This window comes from Oculina patagonica, chromosome 4, assembly GCF_052425735.1.
Source record: "Oculina patagonica isolate OP01 chromosome 4, crgOcupat, whole genome shotgun sequence".
Classification (NCBI taxonomy): domain Eukaryota; kingdom Metazoa; phylum Cnidaria; class Anthozoa; order Scleractinia; family Oculinidae; genus Oculina; species Oculina patagonica.
In genome coordinates, this window is record NC_135761.1 from 55,335,978 (window position 1) to 55,360,597 (window position 24,620).

At 40.7% G+C, this 24,620-nt stretch overlaps 1 protein-coding gene and 1 long non-coding RNA gene across 2 annotated transcripts in view; one reads left to right on the forward strand and one right to left on the reverse strand.

Annotated features, from left to right (window-relative positions):
• LOC144650780 (uncharacterized) overlaps window positions 1–24,620 on the reverse strand; it is a 207,753-nt gene that overhangs the window by 10,668 nt on the left and 172,465 nt on the right. The gene's annotated exons all lie outside the window — the stretch shown is intronic.
• On the forward strand, window positions 578–22,840 carry LOC144648004 (uncharacterized). Its single transcript, XM_078507660.1, has 5 exons — window positions 578–856; window positions 2,567–2,647; window positions 7,113–8,875; window positions 9,187–21,730; window positions 22,000–22,840. Exons 1-5 carry the CDS (start codon window positions 578–580, stop codon window positions 22,105–22,107), a joined length of 14,775 nt encoding a protein of 4,924 aa, XP_078363786.1. The 3' UTR covers window positions 22,108–22,840.

Below are 24,620 nucleotides of genomic sequence, written 5' to 3' on the forward strand. Positions count from 1 at the left end.
GCATTATATTGTAGTGTGGCATCTGATAATTGACATAAGATATGCGCGAGCAAGCTTTTAAGCTGAGAGAAAGGTCAAACGATCTCTTGCTTGCAGCGGCCCAGTAGACCTTTATACATGTATTATAAGAATTAGAAATTTCTGTCTACTATAAATCTAATAGATCCCATCATAAACAATAAATCGTTTCGTTTATACATTGTAGTGTTCCATGGGAATATTTTGCTTTTGTGTTCTATGCGGCGATTTCTTAATAAGATAAACTTGGTTTCTGTTCGATTTCTGTTACAGGTGTGATGGAAATAAGCGATATGACATCAACACTAACGGGTCATCACTTAAAAATATAATGGATATTTAATATCCCTTTAAAATGACTTTTTTTTTAATTCTCTTAGGGGTTTTTTTGGTCTGACAGAGAAGAAGTGACAATTTTTTGATGAGTGATTGAATCCAGGTGAGTTGATAAGCCACTCACCCGAGGGCTAGTGCAGAATTGATCTGAGTTTCCAACTCTCAACAGGCCAGGTACACTTCGACAAATGCAATAATTTATACTGCTTTTTAACTTCAGGGCATGTCTGGAGAAGGAACAAACCCTGTGCCAGAATCAGGCAGTCACAATGATAGGGAGAATGGGATGGTCAATCCTGGCTTTGATGATCCATTGAGAGCAGGTGCTCGTAATATTTCAGACACCTACCACCATGGTGGAGACCAGCCAACTGACTGGAAAAAATATGCAAGTGAAGTGTGGGAAGATTATCTTTCCAGATGTCCAGGGGGCCAAGGTCAAAATGTACCACCTTCGAGCAGCCAAGGTCAAACTACAGAACAACGTGATCCTGCAGGAAGTGTATGTTTACTTTATTATCTTGTCTTAAAATATTTGACAATGGGCATCTAAGCTTTTATACGTATGGGTTGTTAACCAATTAAAGCTTGAGGTCGCGATGGTTGGATATTATTAAAGTGCATCTAACCCTCGAAACAATACTTTCAAAATTGATTGTACATGAGTTAAAGAGTTGAAGGGTTAAATATTTCTTCATCTCAATGTTGCATTTTTAAGTTATGAAGGTTAATTTTTCCAATATGTTAATGAGTATGACGTCTACCTAGGCTTTTAAGCATATTTGTTTTGCTTATATCATTATTTACTCGCCATTAATTACCAGACACCAAATTTACAAGAAAAATTGTGGAAATTGCGAGTATTATATGATAATGCTTTTTAAATACTGCTTGTGTGAACCAGTCAAAATCTGTATATTGAATGAAGACTGGGTAGACGTCATACTCATTAACATATATTGGAAAAATAAACCTTCATAACTTAAAAAAGCAACATTGAGATGAAGAAATATTTAACCATTCAACTCTCTAACTCATGTACATGTACAATCAATTTTGAAAGTATTGTTTCGGGTGTTACAGTGTAGGTGCACTTTATTTAACCAAGTCAGTGCATGTTTATGGACTGAGGCATTGTGGAGGTCCATAATCAAGCAAAAAAGGACAATGCAAAATATTTGTTAATGCAGACTCCAAATTCATGCAAATGAGATTTCAACACACTCAGTAATAAAAAAGCAAGTGTCTAGTAAAATAGAGCAATTGAATAATAAATCTCTATTAGCTAGCCACAACATGTTGGCCAGATGCATAAATGTTAATAGACCTGATTCGCGTTATGATGTAAATGTGCAAAGACTTCTGGTAGTAATGTAGTAAAGTTCGCGGAAAATTTTGAGTCGCCATCAAGTCTGCTTTCCCAAGAAAATCGTGATGGAGGTAAAGAAAATTACTCTCACTGAAGAAAACGTCCCTAGGGCGACATTTAAAGGGCAAAAAGCAAGCTCTCAGCATAAAACCAAGTCTGTTAAAATGAAAAAAAAAATTGCTGGGTTGCGTTTTGTAGTGAAGTTTCACGAGTGTCTCATCCAGTCGAGTCTCAGTCGCACGGTTATTTAACTAAATGCCTAAAACTTTTGCTTGCAAGGTAACATTTTAACATATTATTTTCAAATAATATACGAAAACGCAAAATTTTACCCTTTCTTATAAACATGGGGGAGTACATGATGTCTATGTACTCGTAAAAATCTTTGAGGCTCGCGGATTTTATTTTATTTTATTTTATTTTTACAGTTCTAATTTGACGGAAAAAGAAATACAATTTAAGATAAAAACAACAAGTAATCTGTATTCACCTACACAGTGAAGTTTTGACTGATCAGCTTCATGAAAATCTTTATGATTGATTGTGACCCCTCATGATTCATTGAGGAAGCTCAATTGAACAAGTAAAATTATTTGACTCATTTCTCTGTCTTGATGCACTGTAAAAATAAATTACAGATGTTAAGATGTGTCGTTCCGCTGAGCAACAGAATCATGTTTGGCAACATTTTGTATCATCAGGGGGTTAATAAATTCCAAAAACGTCCAATTGTTGTTTTTTTTTAGTTAAGATAGCAGTATATAATTTTTGCCCTCTTGCCATGATGTCTGCAATTCTATCATAAAGTCTTCCTCTATTCCATTTACTTCTGATTTTGTGCAGGATGATCACAGGCATGCCTTAAGTGACACAGAAGAAGAAAAAAGCTTTGACCCTCAGGAACCCTCTGAAAATCGTGAACAGGTATGTGTTTTGGGTGTAGGATGTATTAAATGCTCCATGAGACCTAAATATTAAGATGGATTCCGCTGGAAGTTCGTGCAATGAGTGCAAAAATTTAGTACCAAAAATATACAAAATTATAGTTCGGTAACATTTCATATACTATTTGAAACATCTCACTGAAATTCATTTGTCTTAGTGTCACCCAGTGATAAAACTCTAAAGCGTTTTTGAGAAACTGGCGTGAAATGTCCGTTTATTGAAATATGATAATTTCAAATCCATTTTTAACTGGCGGGGTCAGCTTGTGAGCTAAAGATTTGGTCGGTTTTTGGTAGCTGTGCTCAAACTGTTACCATGCTATGAGATCTCTTTCATTGGTAACTTTATTTTTGCCTGTATTGCTCGAATGTACGGCGGATCTTTTTCTTATTGTTTGTCACAGTAGATATCCCCAGTCATACTTTTCATAACCACTAAAAATAACTGACATATTAACCTAGATTTGTAGCAAACAGAGAACAAAGGCATTTTTTTAACTTGAGGGATGCAATTGCAACAAATTACTCACTGTTTTCAAACCTTTTCTTGCTGTTTGCTACAACAAAATATCCGTTATTTTTATTATTTTAGTGGATATTAATACCATTAATATAAATCTAGACAGTATAAGAGACGGCTCAGTAGTTTCACTGGTCGGACCATGCAGTTCTATTGAGCAATAGTTTTTATAGATGGCATGAAAATCACAAGACATCAGACTAGCCAATAAAATAAATCCACGAGCATGATTACACAATGTTATGTCGACATACTTGTACTTTACAAAGCTCTTGTGACTACAGTGTGACTAGTGAATTGTACATTTCTAGCTATCGTTGCAGCAGTGCCGTACTAGAGCTTGGCCTTTAGCAGTTACCAGTTTCGTTTTTACTTCGCTATTTTAATGGATATTTTAAGAGGTGGCAAAAATGTTACTTTAGGCCTATTTTTTTGATTGCTTATCTATATCCTGTATCTGATAAATGCCCATTGGAGGATTAAGATCATTGCATTTGTGTATCTTAAGATGAGCCAAACAGCCTGAAACCTGTTTTATGAGATGTGGGCATTTAAAGTGTCTATGAAATGAAATTTTCGACCCCTTTTTTATTGCAGAATATGAAAGTGCATTTTCCTTAACAATTGGCATTCAATATACATGCAGTATTTTAACAAATTAATTAGCAAAAACTCTCTCACTTTTAGTAATAGGTCTTTGATGGTGTAAATATTTTTAACAAAAAAAGAACTCTGCTAATGGCTAAATTAACGATCATAAACGAGATATTTAATTTTGAATAAGTACACTAAAAAAATGCTACAAAACTATTTAAAAGCGCCTATTTCATATTAAAACATGATATTTCTGAAAACTGCTCAATTATTATTCAGGTTCAAGTAAGTGACTTACAGCATTTTTTGCAGTTTGTTTGACTTTAGAAATGTATATTTCACTTGGAGATTTCACAAATATTTAGCCTTCTGTAATTTATTTACATCTTTCTTTTCAAACCTCACTTCATGTGCAACATTACATAATTCACTTGATGATTTCATGTGATTTTTAATTGACCTTTTTGCGGGCCAAGGGAGCCAACAGCGTTAATGCTATATAATAGTCTTGACACTGACCAGCACTGTGTGTAACATGCGTGCGCACAGCGTTTTTAACTGCAATGAGGCAAGCTGAAAACTTGAGTTGAAAATGTCTTCTTCCACCAAGAATGATGAGGATGCGAGAAATGTGTCAATCACAACAGGTTATCATGTGAAAACGTAGCTTCAGTCACAACAGTTTATCACGAAGTTGCCTATTTACCGAGTTAAGCTATCAAGTTTGATTTCGAGTTGGATTTTTGAGTTGGATTTTTGGCTGGGATTTCCAGCTTTGGTTGTGGTTAGCTCCACCCAGTTTGTCTGGAGTTAGGTCCCACTCCAGTTTGCGTGTATTTATTGTAATGATTCGATTTAGTGCCCAGGGCACTTATTTACTTTTGACACCTTAAGGGAGGGCGCTTATTCAGGACAGGGCGCTTATTTAATTTTTTGTGTGAAAAACCAAATGTTCAAAACAAAACTTTAAATATATTAAATAACTAACAATAATGTAAACTGTAACAGTAACAAATTGTTTAAAGTAAAGTTACTTTTAGCTAGAATTGTTCATTTTAGCAGTAAATGTACACATGTACAGTACGGTGAATGTTCATGAGTTTATCTTTTTCGATGTGGACAACTTCAAAAGGGGCAGTTAGCCACAATAGGAGCGCTCTTTAGAATAGGGGCGCGTATAAGAATGGGGGCGCTTATTGGAATGGGGGCGCTTATTGGAATAGGGGCACTTATTAACCAAAACCCATTCGAAGGGGGGCGCTTATTCGGAAGGGGGCGCTTATTGGAAGGAGGGCGCTAAATCGAATCATTACAGTAGTTCCACTCCTGATTGCTTGCAGTTGGCTTACATTGTTGGTTAGGGCACACTATATTATTTAATACATGCAGTTAAATGCAAGTTAACATAGTTAACAACAATGCAAGTTAACATAGTTTAAAACAACAATGCAATTTAACGGAGTTAACAACAAAGAGCGTCGGTGTTTTGTGGTCAGCGGTGTTTTGGATATGCCCATGCACCAGGACTCCATGTGTTCCGGATTTCAGGCGTGTGTTTTTAGTGTTGGCCAGGCCAGTAGAGCGTTTGCCTGGAGTTTAGCGTTTAGTCTGTTCAACCCCTTCCCTCCCTCCCTTTCCACTGTTTAATCAGTGTGACGGGTGCCTTTCCTCCTTCTTTCTGCGTGGGGGCTCATGGCTGGGTTGCCAGGATTTCCCAGCCATGGGAGCAGTCTCCATCTAGGAGCTGGCTGCCAATAGTGGAAAGCTCCCGGATGTCCCAGGCATCCAACCTCCATTTAACGATGCAGTTGTTAAATGTACATATAATTAATGTTGTTTAGGTTGACACCACATACTTTTAAACTTCGGTTTATTTTTGGTCACTGTACCAAATCCAACTCAAAAATCCAACTCGATATCCAACTTGTTTATCACTGCTGGTTTATTAGAACCTTTTTGTGGTTACTGGCGCTTTTAGTCGGGTCTGTAAGTTAGTTAAGTAGTCAGTGACTTTTTTATTTGTGCAACCGCTGACAGAAACGTCCTTAAAATGTATGGGACATTGAAGGCTTGTTTTCCTATGTTTATTACTCATGCATGGTTGACCAAACAAAGAAAATGGTGTCTGTTGTAGGCCCTTTCAAGGCAATGGGTTTTTTTCGTTTACGAATAGAAGACATCTTTTGAAGTCTAGAATCGAAGAAAATAAATCTAAAGAATACTCCACGGCAGAAAAAAGTGGACATTGAGGTCTTAGAGTCTTGGTTTGTGGGACGTTTGTCAGGGAGAGAAATTCGCAAGACACAGCACGAAATTCAACCCAAACAACGAACTTGAAGTGGAGTTTCAGGGCGTGCATGCGCAGCTAAATGCAATAATTGCACTAGACACTAGAAAAAAAGAAATAAGAAAAAAGAAAATGTTAACAACGACAAAATACGGCAGGTGGTGGCGTCAAACCCGGAGTCAAAGGCATCAGGAACGTCTACTCTAACCACTAGGCCACCAGTTTACTTGAATCAAAGACTCTTCAGTTTTAGGTAAAAATTGTGTTTCCCATGCAAAAGTTAATAGTGACAGACTTACTAGAGTGCATTGTTATCCGAAATGAAGACCCGCGAAACGTATTTTTTTAACGTTTTTAACATATTTGCAATGTTTGTAACATATTTTTGTCCAAATGCAAAATAAAACACCAGTAAATACTGTCTCGTCAAAATCGCGAAATTAAGTACAAATAAGGTACTCTCCAATAAACCTACAGATACAACTCCTCTCTCATCATTGTCATTCTTGTTTACTGCAGACAGTAACCACATGTCCTCTTAGAGGGATTTTATTTTTAAGAACCTTGAGGCTGAAATGGACCGTGATTTTAAGAGCCTGCTTAGGGAGTACCCAAGCTTCGACTAAGATAAAAGCATTTTAATTCAGTTCTCCATCGAGCTAAAGCACCAAATACCAATATTAATTTCTATCAAACTAAGCTCTAAAAATGAAAAAAAGAGCATTCAGTCTTGGTTCAGCCTCGCTCGTAAAATTAACATTCCTTTGCAAAACCGGAGTGTATATTAATTAGGGAGCTCGATACTTTTATAAATGCTGTTACGTTACCTATGCGGTAATAATTGTTTTGCTTTCAAGAAGCTGGAAATTTGTTTTGCAAGGGTACATTTAAGCTAAAACAAATTGTACTTATAGGAAATTTTCAAAGGTACATGAATACTCATTTAGGGGTTCTGCACTTACTAACGATAAAAAAGACGGTCTTTGTTCATATTTGTCGATATTTGACTTCCTGTTTCTCAAAGAAAATGCCCTCTTTTTTCAGTTCCTCAGGTATGTTTTTCATCTTTATTTGGACGAAAAAGGTGACTCAGTAACGATTCTTACAGAGAAGCCAATGTTGAATGGACGTGTGACATTAAGCCTTGAGTGTTGTTCCGATGATGGGAAGTACTGGAAGTCCCGTGAGTTATTTATATACGCTAATGAACAAGAGACCTTTCGTTATTGGTATGTGGTAAAATACAAAGAGGGACTAGCTACGCGGTTCTACAATGCTATTACATTTAAAGGCAAGGAAGCCGTGAAGGAAACAAAATCTCGCAAGCTAAATATTGGGATACATCAGTACGACATATTTCATAATCCAAATGACCACCACCAGATGAAAACTATTTTCCATGGACAAATGTTCTTTGTCAAGCTATTGTATCGCATGCTAGGTAATGGTGGCGATCTTAAGGAAATGCTGATGGAGTGCGAACACGTAGGCTTTGGCCACCCAAGCTATCTGATGACGGACATCAATTCTTGTATTCAGTGGGTTGTGGAAATCATCAACAAAAATCCTTCTTCCTATCAGAGTGTGTACATTTGTTCTCTTCTTGGTCAGTTGGTGCAACGTGTGCGTTCCTTATCGGCTCGGTATCCTTGTAGTTTACTAGGACAGAAGGCAGCTGACAAGCTTCTCTCATCCTTTGGACATAATTCCTTGAAAGCATTACCTCAAAGCAGTACAAGATTCATCAAGGTTGTAGCAGAAGATCTTTATAAAGCTGGCTCTTCGACAGGATGTCTGTTGTTTATCAACGTTTTCTGTAATCTTCTTGATGTGGACTCTGTCCTGCAGGTGGCAGACAAACTTTCATCACAGAAGTACACTGAACAGCAATTTCACCAACAGGTGCCTGGTGTGTTAGACTCCATCACAAGGTTGAAGGACGTGGACAGCTCTAGAAGATTTTGCTGTTTTGTTATTGACCATTCCCCAAATGTGCAGTGCCTTTGGAATCTCTACCGCGAAATATCCGCGCGTCTTCCTAACCTGTTGCAGAGCCTCTTGGAAGGGTTTTCAAGTGTTTACTGCAAGTTCATTTCACGCCATCGCGCAAGAAAGTCAGACCTCCTTCAGTCATCGTTTTGGGGTCAGGTACCGGAGAGCTTGAAAGAAAAACTAGCCAATCCATTCTGTGAAGTACTGACTGAGCAAATTTTGTCAGAAAACAACTGGTCTCAGGAAAGACTCAACAGTTTGACGAATATCGCACAAGATCCACGATTACAGTCGGCAGATAAGTTTTATCATTTCATTTTAACTGTCACAACACACAAGTCTAAAGAAATGGTCCCCGTCATACCAGTTCTGTTACAGTCAAAAGCATTTTGCACCTTCTGGAACAGATGCATCTCTATCGAAGACAAGAAAAAGGTTTGCTTTAACTGGTTGAGAGCACATTTCCGTACTGGTAAGAAACCTAAAGAACAAATTCTTGATGTTGTAGAAGCGTGTGTGTCACTTTGTGCGACAGATGCACTGAAGGCAAACGAAGCCCTTCGCCAAGATATGGAAAAGGAAGTAGAAGGTCTTGTGTTTAAGACAAAGTTTGAATCCATCATGGATGCATTTGCGGATGCACAGAATCGTGCCCCAGCAATTCAGCAACGCCTTACAACGCTCCTCAGAAGCGCAATAAAACAACAAAGTGGCACTGGAGACCGTCGTTCGAGATGTAGGAAGATGATTCGCCTCCTTGGCTATGACGATTCAAAAGAAACGAAGAAGGATTTGCAAAAGGTGAAATTGGATAGGTAAGTTTTTTAAAATAGAAGTATATTAGTATAGTATTTTTCTATAATATTGGCTATCTTACTGGGTTGTAATATTGTGACAAAGCATGTCAAAGATCATTGTTTTCTTAATGCGTAACCACGTGTACAGTATTATGACTGTGTCCTTCACAACTTACGTGTAAGTGATCAGTCGTAGTTGGACTTTTTATGGAGATACATACAATCTTAACGCGGTTTTTGTCGTAAGGGCAAGTATTTCTTTTTTGCCTTGAAAACTCTTTAACATCTTATTCACCCAATTTATTATTTTTTTTTTCATTACAACGTAGGGCAAAGGAAGAGCTTCTTGTGACCATGCTGGAACTTATACAGATGCCAGTGGAGGGAGGAAAAGATTACGAACAAATCTTTAAAGTGATGTTTTCCCACAGTGAAGTTTGGTTACCCGTGTTAAGTGCACTTCACCCCAAGAGTAGACTTATGGAACATCCTAGCGTTAAGATGGTCATGGAAGCCTTACAGTGGTTAACCCATTCAGAACAAAGACAGCACTTGCGTGTGGACTTCTTCCTAAACCTGAAGGACGAGGAATTCAATTTGCTTGCCATGTTTTGTGCCTTGGTTTCATCTGAGGAGTCAGCAATCCAACAAGTCAATGTGGATGAATGGAAAACACAGCTTTCCTTGGCTCATAAAAGTGCTCAAACCTTTGATGAGCAATTCTCCAAACTGGAGCACACAATCCGTTTCCTCCAAGAAGTGTCCAAGGGTATTGTTGTGGTTTCAGATGCAGAATTCCTAATTCGCGAAGTCAACAAAAGGAAGAAAAATAAGAACAAAGCCACCCTTACAGATGTTCTTGATGTGAACTACTGGGGCACACTGGGGCAGTTGATTGATTCTGAAGGGACAACCATGGAGGTTCGAGAATGTTTCTTATTCTGCAACATTGCACGTGTGTGTTTGACAAACGTATTTTCATCAAGTGAAACTGTGGAAGAGTTAGCTGATCCTCCAGAAGTCCTTCCAGAATCCAAAGCTGATGAGGTGTTGAGCCTTCTTGAAAGCAAGGGATTGCAGCAATTCAAAGAAGCATGCACAAATCTTTTTGATAGCAGTAAGGATCCAAGCACTAAGGAAGTGGACACGCTCTTTTCAGGAATAACTGATGAAGATGGTCTCCGTAGAGAGCTTAAAGTGATCAGTTCCTTCTGTGGTGGTTTTGTTCATAAGCGAACGGAAACAATGCTGATTAACTACCTGCGCTTCCCACTTGTTTGTGAAAAAGTTCAGCAGCTGATGTCAATTTTTTCAGCCCTTGGATTTAAAGATTCTGATGATTCAACAGTAGCCAAGGACCTACAAGACGTCATTTCATCCAGTCTTTTGGGTGATCACACCCTTAAGAGCCTCTCAGAAATTGTTGAAAAGAAGAGTGTGGCCATGGTCAACTCCAAGCTTGATGAGACTTTGAAGACTATCATGGGAACACTTCAAGAGTCTAGTGAATTGATTTCGTTCATGAAGGAAACTGCAAATGAAGACATCAGAATATTAATTGATGCTGTAGAAGAACACTCTGATCAATTTGTGTCTGAAGCAACGGTGTCTGAGTTGATTGATGTCCATGGATTCTTGCGAAATGTCTTACGGGAAACGCCAAAGGATCCCATGATGTTCTTGGAAAGCCTCAAGAGCTGTTACAGCAAGCTTGAAAAGCAAGTAGAAATGGCGGCCAAAATCAAAGAATGCAGTTGTAATGTCCACAGTTTGCGAGGATTGTACATGAATGTTGCCAACCGAGGAGAAATGACAAAAGAAATCATCAGCAATGCCCTGCAGAAGGGGTGTTACCTCATAAAGACCAACCCCGATGGTTCATGTGATGTTCAACTTAGCTATCGACGTCAAGAAGGCGCCACAAAGGAGACGAGCTACAGCATGGCAGAGCTTCATGATCTACGTAGCCGAGCTCTCCTTATCATGAACACTGACAAGAAACAAGAAAAGACGAGACAACCAGATGATTGTGATGCTGCAGCCACTTCTGTTAATCTGACCCTGTCTGCATTTACTAAACAAGTTGAGATGATTACCGACATCCTCAGCATGGTGTCACTGTTGCGAGAATCTGGCCATCCAAAGTTTACGAAATTTTGGTCCAAACTTCATTCCTCTGAAGAGATTGAATCTCAGGCAAAGTCCTTGGACGTGACACTAAAGCAGTGGGAAGCATTATTGAGCCTTTTGCAAGAGGAACACTACTTTCTGAATTTTTTTCATCCTGATCAGCTTTGGATGATAAAGAAGTTTTTTTCAAAACCCTTGACTCATACAAAGGGTCTATCGTTGAAAACGTCTGTCCACAGCCTGCTGCGTTTTGTTGATCCAAGTATACAACTGAAGGACCTCGACAGCTTCCATTGCCTGTACAAAGCACCAAAGGAAAACCTAGGAATCGAGAGTGATCTCCGTGCCATTGGAAAGGTTCTAGATAAAATATTCGCCAAACTTCACCAAACCACAAAATTACAAAGCTTGCAAAAACAAGACTTGCAAAGAGCTGTCAAATCAGGCGAGTTATTTGTAGCTGTCCTTGAGCATGGTAGTAAACAGACTGCCCATGTGGTCATGTCTCTGTTTGAGAGTACAGCAGGCTCTTATCCGCAACCTAGCCAGGTTCTCTTTTGTCATTCAGAGACCAGTTGGGAAGAGGTGGAACGACTTCTGAAACGTTCCTTTGAAGCACACAGGCATGCTACTGAAGTCAAATTGCACTGCTTAGCTAATGTAGAGAACCTTTCAAATGACATGCAGTTTGAGCTTGTTGCTGCCATCAGGGCATACCAAGACAGCGTTAAAGGTCCCTACCTGTTGGGTATAGTATGCTGTGGAGGGATTCATCATCATATTGTTGATCAGTTTTCTTCATCAGTACACAACGTTATTGGAATGACCGAAGTTCAACTTCGGGACACGTTCAAGAAATTCTTCCCTGAAGTTTTCATGGTCACGTCAGATCTTCCTGGGGTGGGAAAAACGGAGGCCATTTACGAGCATGCTGCATCCCTGAAGAAGAAAACTGTGACTATTCCAATCAGTGGGCCTTTATCAAGAAAACATCTAGTGAAAAGGTTGTCAGGATTAAATGTTTGCCCCCATGAATGCATTCATTTTGATGTTGGCGAAGTGGACGATCCTCTAGTTCTGGACACGTTGATGTTTGAGCTTGTTGTTGTTGGCATGGTTTCCTCTGGAACAGAACTGTTTCACCTTCCAACCAAACACGTCTACATTGAAATTGCAAACACACTGAGGCACTGGTTACAAGACTCGCTGCCTGTTACGAAGTGCTTCTCTCCCTTGCGCATCCAGCTGGATGGTTATAAAGACCTTGTTGTGAGCCAAGAGCCTCTGAGCCCCATCCAAGTGGTTTGTCAGTATCTTCACGCTCACGAATCCGGTTTGTTGGAAAGCAAGGATGTGAATCCTAGTGAATTGAAGCCTTTATCGCCAGAACGCTGTAAGATGCTGCTAGCAAAGTATTTCTCGTCAAGTGGTGACTTGTCATACAACATAGTGGAAAGCTTTATCAAGGTGTTTGCAAATCAGCTTTTGCAATTCTCAGCAAGCCCCTTCTTCAAACCTCACAATTTGAAGGTAGTGCTTGGCGCGTCGCATGATGTCCGGAACTGCTTGTTTAAAGCCCTTTTGGATGTGTCAAGAGAGTTTGCATCACGGTCTGTGGTAACGTGTAAGAATGTGCAATCAGAAGCCATCACCAGAGAACAAGCCACAGAAGTGTTGAAAAAGATTCAACTGCCCTCACAGATGGTAGCTGACAAAATGGTTGAACGGGTGGAAGGAATGATTCAATGGGCTGACAATAACCATCTTGTGATTGTCTTCCATAGTCTAGTAGCACTTACTATTTCCGCTCTGTATCGTGATTTGTCATTGGTGCCTTCAAATGTGCAAAATCTACTCAAGATTCAAGCCATGAAAGGTAAAGGAATAGAAGACTTCACAAAGATGAATCACAAAGAGCTTCAGCAGAAACTTGATCGAATTGTGAGAACAACCCCAAGAGGAAATGATGGCAGTTTGCAGACCCTTGATTACGCTCTTACTCCAGACAACATTCTCAAAATGGTGCTTATCATTCAACGCATTAAAGCAGGCATTCCAGTCATTATAATGGGAGAAACTGGCTGTGGCAAGACCAGCCTTGTAAGATACCTTGCTAGGACATGTGACGTCCCATTTCATGTATTCAACTTCCATGCAGGGGTAACTGAGGAAGAGCTCGTCACTTTCGTGAACAAAATGAAAGAGGAAGCAAAGAGTGGCCAGGAAGTTTGGGTGTTCCTTGATGAAATTAACACTTGTGAATACCTTGGAACAATCAATGAGATGATTTGTCACCGTAGCATCAAAGGGAAACCTCTGAGACCAAACTTGGTGTTTATTGCTGCCTGCAATCCATACCGTCTTCGTCCTCCTGGCAAAATTTCAACAGCTGGTCTAAGTGGAAAGACGATTACAGATGAATACTCAAAGCTGGTGTACCGTGTTCATCCACTGCCTGAAACAATGATCGACTTTGTCTGGGACTATGGATCTCTGAGTAAGAAAGACGAGCATGCATACATTGGCCGCATGGTGGAGGGAATCACTGGAAATCCTAACGACTTACTGGTTGATCTTCTTTGTACCTCTCAGGAGTATGTCCGAGAAACTGACAAAAGCCCTTACTGTGTCAGTTTGCGAGATGCGCATCGATGCATTGTTCTTGTGAAATGGTTTAAAGAGACCTTACAAGGGCGAAACGATTTGCCTTTATCACAAATTAAAGGAAATCACAAGTTCCACAAGATTGCTCGTGGGTTTCCCTTTCAAGAAAGATCATTTGTACTCGCCTTGGCTCACTGTTACCAATCACGTCTTCCCACTGCAGAGGCCAGGCAGGGATATCGCAAGCGTGTCTCGGGGTGCTTCAGAAAACACAAAAACAAACCATTTCAAGAGTCCAGCTTTGAGGCCATTGTGAGAGCAGAACAGGAAGACTACCTGGAAAGAATGGAATTGCCGGAGGGAACTGCCAAAAATGCTGCACTTCGAGAGAACGTGTTTGTCATGTTAGTTTGTATCTTGAACCGAATTCCAGTTTTTGTTGTTGGCAAGCCTGGTTGTAGCAAGTCCTTGTCCATGCAGATCATTCGAAGCAACTTGAGGGGAAAGGATGCCAAAGATCCTTTTCTTAAGACACTGCCACAACTCTATGTTGTCTCTCATCAGGGATCAGAGTCATCAACATCTGATGGAATACTCAAGGTGTTCAACAAAGCAAGAAAATACAAGGAGCATAACAAAAGTGGTGATGTTCTTCCAGTTGTTCTTCTTGATGAGATTGGTCTGGCAGAGGTATCAAAGTACAACCCTCTCAAAGTACTGCACAGTCTGCTGGAACCAGGTGACAGTGCGTTTCCTGACGTTGCTGTTGTGGGTATTTCAAACTGGGCTCTGGATGCTGCAAAAATGAACCGTGCAATCCATCTATCCCGGCCAGAACCAGATGTGGAGGATTTGTTTGAAACTGGAAAATCCTTGCGAGAGGCTGGCAGTGAGAAGACTGGTCTTGGAGTATCCCGTACACGCTCCGGGCGCCAGTTTCATCAAACGACCTATCCAGATGACAATCAGCTTCTTTGTCTGGCTAAAGCTTATCAGGAATACCAAGGGCGACAAAGGTATACCAATTTTCACGGGCTGCGTGACTATTACAGCCTAATCAAATGCCTTAGCACAGACACGGACCACAACACCCCGCATAATTTGTTTTCTGAAGAGAAAACAAAAGGAATCCAACGTGCGCTGCAGAGAAATTTTGGTGGTGTACCCAACGATGTAAACAATTTTCAAACTTTGTTTCAAGAAGGACTCCACTCGCTGGATTTGATGGAGAAGACACACCTTTTTCCAGTCACACAGCTCATCCGTGACAACCTACAGGACAAGCTAGCGCGGCATCTTATGATTATCACGAATGGCGATTCTGCTATTGGTATCCTTGATCAGATGTTGCAGAGTCTGGATAAAGAGAAAATCACCATCTTTGGAAGTCGATTTGAAGAAGACCTCTCTGAAGAGTACAATTACCGAATTCTGAGCCGCATTATTCTGTGCATGGAGAGGGACTGTGTTCTCATTCTGCGAGATCTTGAAAGCATCTATGGCAGTCTTTACGATATGCTAAATCAAAACTACACAGTTGTTGGAGGAAAGAGGAATTGTCGGGTCGCACTTGGAGCCTTCAGCAATCCCATGTGTCAAGTCCATGACGGATTTCGATGTGTTGTGTTGATCGATCAAGGAAGAGTTGACTACACAGACCCTCCCTTTCTCAACAGATTCGAGAAGCAATTGCTTCGTTTTTCAGACGTGCTTGATGCAGAGCAAAGAAACATCATCAGCAATCTGGATTCCTGGATTACTGGCATCTCAACAATCCCCAATTTCGAATCCCAGTTTCACAAAGAAGACATGTTCGTTGGATTCTGTGATGACACCCTTCCTTCATTAGTCCTAAAGAATAGTCAAGATGCAGAGCTCACCAGAGATGAGATTTTGGAAAAATGCAAGGAAGATCTCATGTTAGTAGCATCGCCTGATGGTGTCGTGAGGAGCTTGGAATCTTCCCTAGCTGAGACGAATTTTGAAGAGGTGCAGACACTTTACAACAACTACTTTGAGAAGCCCCTGCACAACGGTTTAAAGGAGTACCTTCAACACTCACTAGGAAATCTGCAGTCTGAGCCTGAGCAAAGTGAAGATGCAACCAGTGGAATGCGACTGCTAATAATGACCCACAGTAACATCCACGTAAACGTATCGCATTGTCTTGAAGGGCTACTACAGTGCCAGACCGAAAAGCTCAGTGCTTTCAAGTCTGAAAAGCACTTGACAAAGCAATTGGAACGTTTCTGGAGCTCCAGCGATTCACTCTTGGTACTACAGTGCAAGCCAGAGCTGGATGCCACCCATATGCTCCTTGCCAAGTCCATTATCGAGCAACAGCGTCAAAAACACATCAAAGAGGCAAAGGAAGAAAACCAAAAGCAGCTCAAGAATGTTTGCATTGTAGTCCATGTTCAGAGGGAAAGTGAGGCCAATGAAGTTCAAAGTCAGCGCTGGCAATTTAGTTTCCAAAGTGGCTGGAAGCAAGTGACAATCGATGTTTTGGAAAACCCAGTTTTGCCCATTACCGATTGTTTGAACGTCAGCATCATGGATCTCTTGGAGACCAAAGCGCTCTCATTTGAGGACGTGGCTTCAAATCAGTTTCTTTGGTGCTTTACTCGAATCAAATATCCAGCCATTCATCAGCCTACAGTGGATGCCATTGTCAAACTGGAACAGCTATTGAGGTCGTCCTCCACCTCCAAGATTTTGGAGTGTTTCAAAGAGTTAGTCAAACGGTGGCTGAAAAAGAGGGAACACAAGGACTCTCATCAAACAGAAGGTCACAGTTGGCAATTCTCTGTGGCGTGTGATCGACAAGCCTTAATCAATTCCTCGCACCTAGTGGGAGCCATTCAACATCATGTTAGTCATCTCATACGTCAACCGCTGGCAAAGATTGTCTACTTTTTGGAGAAAGAGTCTGCCTGGCCACAGTTCTTGATCACACAGGATCCTTCTGACGAGGAGGAACTGGATGTCTGGTCAGAATTAATCTTGGATCAAGAGATCTTAAACATTGATGACATCCCTGACCATCAAGGAGCAGAGTCATACTTCGTTTCTGAGCGACGCTTGCAGCTGAAATTCCCTTGTGCGTCTGTATTTTGCAAGAAAGTAGAGCAAGTGCAGCCTCTGTTTACTGAAGACCAAAGGCAGCTTCTCTTGGACGAGGTAAACCTGGACGAAAACGAAGAGTTGCACGATGTTGCAGCAGAGTCGCAGCTATACAGGTTTACAGACATTATTAAAGAGAAAATTCCTCAAGTTTTTGAGATGGAATACCTTCAAAGTAACATTGGATGCTATGTCGAGGATCTTCTTGACATGAAAACAGCTCACTTTTCTAACGATTTCCCACGTGATAAGAGAATTGATTTTGTGAAATCTGCGATGGCGCATCATATAAAGTTTCGAATCGGTGGTGATCCTGCTCGGCTCATAACTAGATTGCATTCTCTCTTCTGGTTGAACGAGGCTTCATATATGGCCGCCTTTCAGGTTTATGAGACGTGCCACAAGCTACAGCAAGTGGATTTCAGTGAAGTGTCCTCTGAATTTATACCTGTGTTTGAAGAAATGCTGTATCAGGACAAGAATCCAGCACACAATGAGGCTTCAGAAGATGCCCAAGAAACTGAATGTAGAAGTAGCTGTGACAAACCAGAGGATGCAGATTTGGACTCGAGAGAAAAGAACGATCACCAGGAAGATTACAGAAATGAAGGTATTGACGAGGAGTCTGCACTACTTACCCAGGCAGAAAGTGGTGTACGGCCTCAACAATGGGAGCAGAATGACGAAAAGAAGATAGCAGCTACAAAGAAAGAAGAAGTGAAAGAGGAGAAGGTAAATGAAGGAAAAGGAATGAAAGAAGACAAAAGGGTGAAGGAACAGAGTGACCTCACACAAACTGCAAACACAGAAGAACTAGAGCAGCAAGAAGATGAAACACAGACATTAGACAAAGCTTCTTTGCCCATAGACGATTCATTAAAGGAACAACGGGACGGAGAAATTTGCAGTCAGGCAAGGGTGGATGTGAGTAACGACAGTGGTGACATAGTCAAGGACAAACCAAACCAAGAGTTTGACCAGGAAGGTCAAGAACCTGCGAAAGAGATTCTGCCAGAAAATGATAAATGTGAAGATAGTATGAAGGAAGACAAGAATCAAAATCGTGTCTTTCAAGAAGATCATATCGAAAAAGATGGCTTTGTCGATGGGAAACATGACGAAAATGAAGAACTTGAAGAAGACACAGAGAAAGAAATGAACCTGGAAGACGAAAACGTTGAAGATGTACAGGTACAAGAAGATGAGTTGACGGCTGGAGCGTGTGAGGAAAAACGTGTCAGCTTTGACGAAGTACTTGTAGAAATTCTGTGTTATGCGTTATTTCCAACATTTGATGTAATAAAAGGCTTCAACGGCCCCGACGGATGGCAGCGAACAACAAGTCTCTTTTTATCTACCGTCAGCAGAATGGAAGTTCAGAGCCCTGCCTTCCATTTCCTTCGCGTCTGTTACGATTATGTCACCCTGCTTGTTTTACCCGAATCTCTTGAACGATATTCTCTTTACATGCTGGGTGAACTTGGAAAGACGGGTGTATCTGAGAGTTACCTCGACTCTCAAGACGTTTTTGATCGTATTACTGACGTTGCTGATGAGTTGGAGAAAAGAGGCGTTCAACAGAGGAGTTTAGAGGACTTCCTTATGCTCTTCTATGGACGATGCGTTGATGCGAATCCAGACACACCAGTCCTTGGCTCTATACTAGCAAGAATTTGTTGCAGTGGAAAGCAATCGCTTATGCGCCTGGCTGGGCCATTAGTTCACCGCGTTTTTCTGGTTGAAGAACATTTTTGTCCAGGTGTCTTTGAAAAGCTGCTACATAGCTTGGACAGCATCAACGAACACCCAGGTCTCCAAGAAACAAGTTATGCTTTGTCAACCCTTGCTGATGATGTTGAACTCGACTCCCCATTTGCTGTGGTATGTTGTGACCTCATAAATGAGGTTGCATTCTTGGACATTGACTTGTCAACAGTATCAAGCTCCGAGGATCAAACTCTGCTAAACTTTCGCAAGGCCTTTCAAATTTTGACTGAGCCTAGGGAAGATGTTGAAAATGGCGTGTTTCACCTTCTTTGTGCAGCAGCATATCTGAAGTCCTTTTTGGCATCGTTTACCATGTTCATTTTAGAAAAGCGCCAGTGCCTAGTTGAAGACGGGGAGTTTGCTATGCTTATGACTGAGATAAATGCCGCTTTTTCTTCAAGTAAAACCGATCCATATCGCTTCAGGGTATTGGAGTTGCAAATGTACTTCCTAAAGGAACTGAAGAAAGAACTCGCCATGTACGACATTCACGACGTTTGCCAACGAAGCTGTAAACTCTCAGCTTTAAAGAGCATAGAGTGGCAAGATGAAACCCTGGTCGGCAAACTTAGTTTTGATCCTTTTCAGTCATGTACGGAGAATACCCAAGCTCAAGCCGCGATAGCAACTCTTTTAGAGAAAAAGATTCTGAAGCCTCTTGAAGACACCATCCATTCTATGTCAACTTCAGTGAGACAGAGAGTTGAAATGGCAGCCGTCTTGACTAAGTTGTTCTATCTAGTTCGTTCGAGACGAATCCTGAAGGACAGTGAGGACAAAGCAATAGAGTCTTTCACAGACAAGTTAGTGAACTTGGAAACTCCTTATGTTGAGCTTCTCCTCCGAATCACTGGACGGAAAGATTTTAAAGCACCAAGGCTTTGCATTTCACCCGAGTCATCGCCATCAGATGTACACAAAGCAACATTGATTCTTCACCTCTGCATCATCCTTGCATCAAGTTACAGAAACACAAAGAAGACACCGCCTGCTTTAATGTCCTACTTCACCAACCCAATGGCATCAAAGGGTTCGTTTGTCCTAGCATCAGGAGAATGTCCTCAACAGCCATACATGGAACACCACAACTACCACGCTGCAGAAAGATTTGCCAAAACAACGACTTTTTTCTGTTCCTGTGGAACTTTCTTTGCGATTGCTGGTAAAAACATGGAAGCAGCCTGTCCTTGTTGTAGAACACAATGCAAAGCTGAGAAAACATGCTCCCAACTAGCGACAGCTGGACACGCCATCTTGCCATCAAAAGGTTACCTTTGCCTTCCAAACTCTAAAGACACCTCCCTACACGTACGAGAACTGAAACCTGTAGAATTCCGCATTCTTCACTTGTTTGTTCACGCAGCACTTTATGGAGGCTATGCACTGGACCTGTTTGATGACAACGGTCTTTGCCAGTTCATGGGCACTGACCTCAAAGATGGCACTCCCTCTGAAGTGTGTTTTCAACAGATTGCTAACGACTTAACGGCAATTTGTACCCTCCTAGATGCCAAAGAAGAGGAAATCATCCGTTTCCTGCACTGTGCTTTGGAACAAAGTGCCTCCATCCTTACTTCAGCAGATCTGTGTCAAACACATGATGCAAGGTTGTCTTGGGAAAAGAAGTTTGCAGCGGCTGTTAAACCCTTACTCTGCGCGTTTCACCCAAGAAAACTCTTGGAATGTTCTGAAGACTTTGTTAGCAAATCTTCACTGGCTATTCAAAGGAAGATAGAAGAGACTGACAGCCCGCAATTTTCAGACACAAATGAAAGAAACATGCACATTCCTCGATTGTTGCGAACAACGCTCCCGAAGACGTTTAACAGCCTACAAGCGTATTACATGGCAGCTGCAGATGAAGAGAGAGAAAATCATCCTCTGCTAGGCTTGTTTCTCGATTTAAACAACATTCTTCCATCTGTGGCGCACCTTACCCACCTTGTTTCCTGGAGTCGCACCGTAGAATCACTGTTGAGCAGACGCCTTAGCCGTAAGGAAACCACTACAAAGATTGGTGATGTCATTCGAAGTAAAGCCAGTTCCCCAGAGGAGAGAAAGCGGTTGAACGAGGCCTTCGAGAACTTCAGTGCGGCGTTTGAGAAGATGCGTCCAATCTTAAAAGAACGACTGCAGCAAGAGGTACCATATCTCAGCGAGAGCTCTCCAATTTCTCTTTGCCTTGTTGAGAAACGAGATCAAGGAGTGTTCCTCTGTACTTCTTTGGAAGTTCTTCAGAAAATCCAGAATGACTTCTTGCGGAAGGTCCTTAGCATTGCAGCGACAGGGAAGTGTGCCGCGTTGGTCTTTCTTGAGCGTGATGAGGGAAAAGGTGCCATTCCAATGGTCCACTTGCAAGAAGCTCGAGAGAGAGAAATCATTCAGTACCAGTGGTCGGACGATATTTTGAGGCATTCCCAGCGCAACACTGAGTATGGCCGTGGGAAAGAAGTTTTCTTCGATCTCGCCAAGATAGAAAAAGAGATGGCAGTCCGCTTCTTAGTGGGAAAATCGTTCCTCTCGACGTCTGAGGGATTGCACGAGTTCATCTTTTCCAGAGAGCTCTTCCACACCTGTAGAGGGATTCTGGATGAGTTGCAAGAGCTAATTCCTCAGCAGCCACTTACAGATGTTTTCCGGAGTGGTTTGGTACGTCAAAGTGAACACAGCCTCGAGAGCGTGCAAGATTTGTTAGAGCACATGGAAATCGTTCTCTGCCTGTTAAAAAGACATCAAGTCGGTAAACCCGAGGAGCCCTTGACAGAGTTTACAGACAAGTGGCTTTGTGGATCAAGACCATTTCCAAAGGCGTCACTTCCTCAGCCCCACAGTGCAATCCAACTTACTCACGTGGTGGCCTTATACGAGTTTCTTGAAGACATGTTGGCTGAATCGGCTGCCAAACGTGTACATGATGTCTATCGTGTTGCTGTACCCAAAGAGATTACAGACGAACTGGCCAAAGCAGCCTTTGTGTCTGGTAAGACCGAGTCAGATCGTTCTACACTGAATGCCATCACAACGGCTCTTCGACGCTTCATTTTCCGCTACCTTTCCTCAGAGGAGATGAGACCCGAGCCGGGAGATAGTCTAGTCGAACGTATGTTGGAAACTTCGCTTTGGCCAATCGATATGTTCAAGTCTCCAAAGGTGGAATCGTCAACAGGATTCATCAACTCTGTGTTTCCTGAGAACCTGACCATTGCGCACACCTTTCAAGTCCTTTCCTTTTACCAAGACCGTCTTAAAGTGAGTATAAGTAATGATTTATTTTGAAGTTCTGTTTATGTCTTGTGTACATTGTGATATTTCGTACGTGCCAACTCACGAGTTCCCTTTAGATTTAGAAAAGTATATACATACAAAGTGGTCAGGCTCGGTGCTTAACTTAAATGAGGAGGTACGAACCGTGACCTTAAGATCTTGAATTCGATGCATGGTGCAAGACCATTACACCTCCACACAGTGACGACTCTAAAAGAACGTATTCCTTATGTGATCGTTATGTTGTAATTCAGGTGTTCGAAGAGGTAAAGCAGGTTGCTCGAAACCCAGCTCCCAAAGGCGGCAGACCCAGTGCTCCAAGATCCCGGAAAGTCGGTAGAGCACGGTTTGGCTTCTCCTAAAGCAGATGAAACACGATGAAAAGAGACAGTAACAAGCCACGAGATGAACTGGCAACTTGAATGATTCAGCTTCACTTAGAACAAAGGTGACACTCGGGCTAACAAACAATTGTAGTTCGTTCAGTGTTATTTAGAGAAAGTCTTAGTTTTCGTATGTCTTGCATTAGGATCAGCAGTCTTACTAGATGTTGATTTACTTGACTAGAGATTCCTTGCATGCTGTAGTTTGTTTAACATTATATAAATTTTGACTTTGCAGACCTTGTCGGTCATACTAGCTACTAAAGCTACGCCGATTAATGCTTCAGATTATGTAGTTTGGTAACCGAATTCAAATTAGTCAAGAGTGATTTTAGAATAGCGGTTATTGTTAACTAATGTTGTGGTAAAATGACAATTAATAGACCTTTATGAGCTGTACTTTATTTAGATAATGTAATTTGGTAATCAGAATTTAACTCTATAGTCAATTACACGTAATTTTAAAAGTAACAGTTGTTTACAATGTTGCGAGACGAGATGTTTTCAACGTATAGAACAATATAATAAATGCTTTGCTTTTTAAAGCTGGCGGTCGAAATTTTGTTAGTTGGTAATCAAATTGCAATTTAGAGTCAAACTTAATTTTTGAAAAAGCAGTTTATTGCTAACTGATGTTACGAGGTGTTTTAATCGACAGAAAGATAACAATTTGTTAACGCAGTGCTGATAATCAAATATATAGAAGTTTATACTCTAATAATATAATAATAATAATAATTATCATTTCTATAGCGCTATTTAGCTAATCTTTCATAGCGCTTTACAATCACTATGCTAAAAAATAAAACGTAGTAACGTAGTTTTAGAATTTGTTTTTGTTGACTGCTGTTGGCAGACGAGATGTTTTCAACAACAGAATGATAGCGATTTATTAAAGTTGTATTTGTTTAAGATGTCGATATAGTTTATGTTAGTCAGTAGTCAAATTAAAATATCTAGTCAATCCCTACAATTTAGGAATAGTTATTGTTAACTGATGCTGCGAAACGAGATGTTTTCAACAACGGAATGATAGCGATTTATTATCATTTATTGAAGTAGTATTTGTTAAAGATGTTGGTTTAGATTATGTTAGTTAGTAGTCAAATTAAAATTTAAGTCAAAAATAGAAGGTATTGTTAACCGAGGTTGCGAAACGAGATGTTTTCAACAAAAGAATATTAGCTATTTATAAAAGGGTTTTTAAGATTAAGATTATGTTGATAGTTAATTGTAAAAAAGTCAGCGTTGCTTTTGAATAAGCGGTTATTGTTAACTGATGTTGCGAGATGAGATGTTTTGAACAGCAGAATAACAGCGACTTATTAACTTGTGTTCATTACTGATTGTCAGTTAGGACTACATTAGTTAGTAGTCGAATTAAAAATACTCCAGCGTAATTGTTAAAGTAGAGGTTATTATTGACTGATGTTGCGAGATGAGATGTTTTCAACAACAGAATGATATCGATTTAGTAAATGTAATCAATAAACTAGAAGCGCACATTACCATTGTATAATTTATTTTACCTTCCCAGGGTGGAAAGTCCTGGAATATTATTGTGGCACTTTCCTGAAAAAGACAACCGGTCCTGGAAAGTTCTGGAAATCTGTTAAACTTAAGTAACAACTGAATTCTCAGCGCTAACATTATAAATTGAGATCTTGGGAGTAAAAGGGTTAATGTAAATTTTGGATTCCTGGAAAAAACCAATCTGAGTCCTTGAAAAGTCCTGGAAAAGTACTAGAAAATTAGATTGCTTTGGGGGACTTTCTTTCTTAACATCTTGTAGAATGGACACTACTCAGTGAAAAGATGCTCGTATACCACTTGCAACTGCAAGACTCAAGTACATGACGGATTTGATCATCACCAGGAACGCGAACGCCGGCCGGTTCCAATGTGAAAGCCCATAATTCTCAGCGCACGAAAAACCCAAAAACGCTTATAGAAACGAAAAGTTTAACAAACTTCAAACTTGGCACACGCAATGCTGTTAGCAGAGGGACGAATTTCGTGGAAAAAAATGTGTTAGGTTCGTTAGGTATTGTGGTAAAATTTTATACAGCCGCCATCTTTTTTTCTCAGTGTGAAATTAATGTGATGCACACGTCGTGTGCTCTCGGGGCTGAATGAAAATCCATCATTATATGAAAAAGTTGGCTTTTCCATGCTAATTAATAGATCGCTTTTCAACTTCCTATAAAGTGCTTCCTCCCGCAAGAAGACAAAAAAGCCTGCTGCTGGAGAAGAAGTTGGGCGGCCGTTTGACGGACATTTTCTGCCCCAATCCTTTCGTGACTGTCTTTAATTCCGTAAATAAATAAAATAAGCGCATTTGTTTTTTCGTGTTTCTTATTCCAGCTTCTCAGCCGCTATCCTGACAATCCGTACACTTTGGCAAGTCTTGAGAGCGTCTGTGAAAAGATATGCTTCTCAGCTGATAAAGACGAATACAAGAGGGATTATGCATTAAGCCTATCTCAGTATCT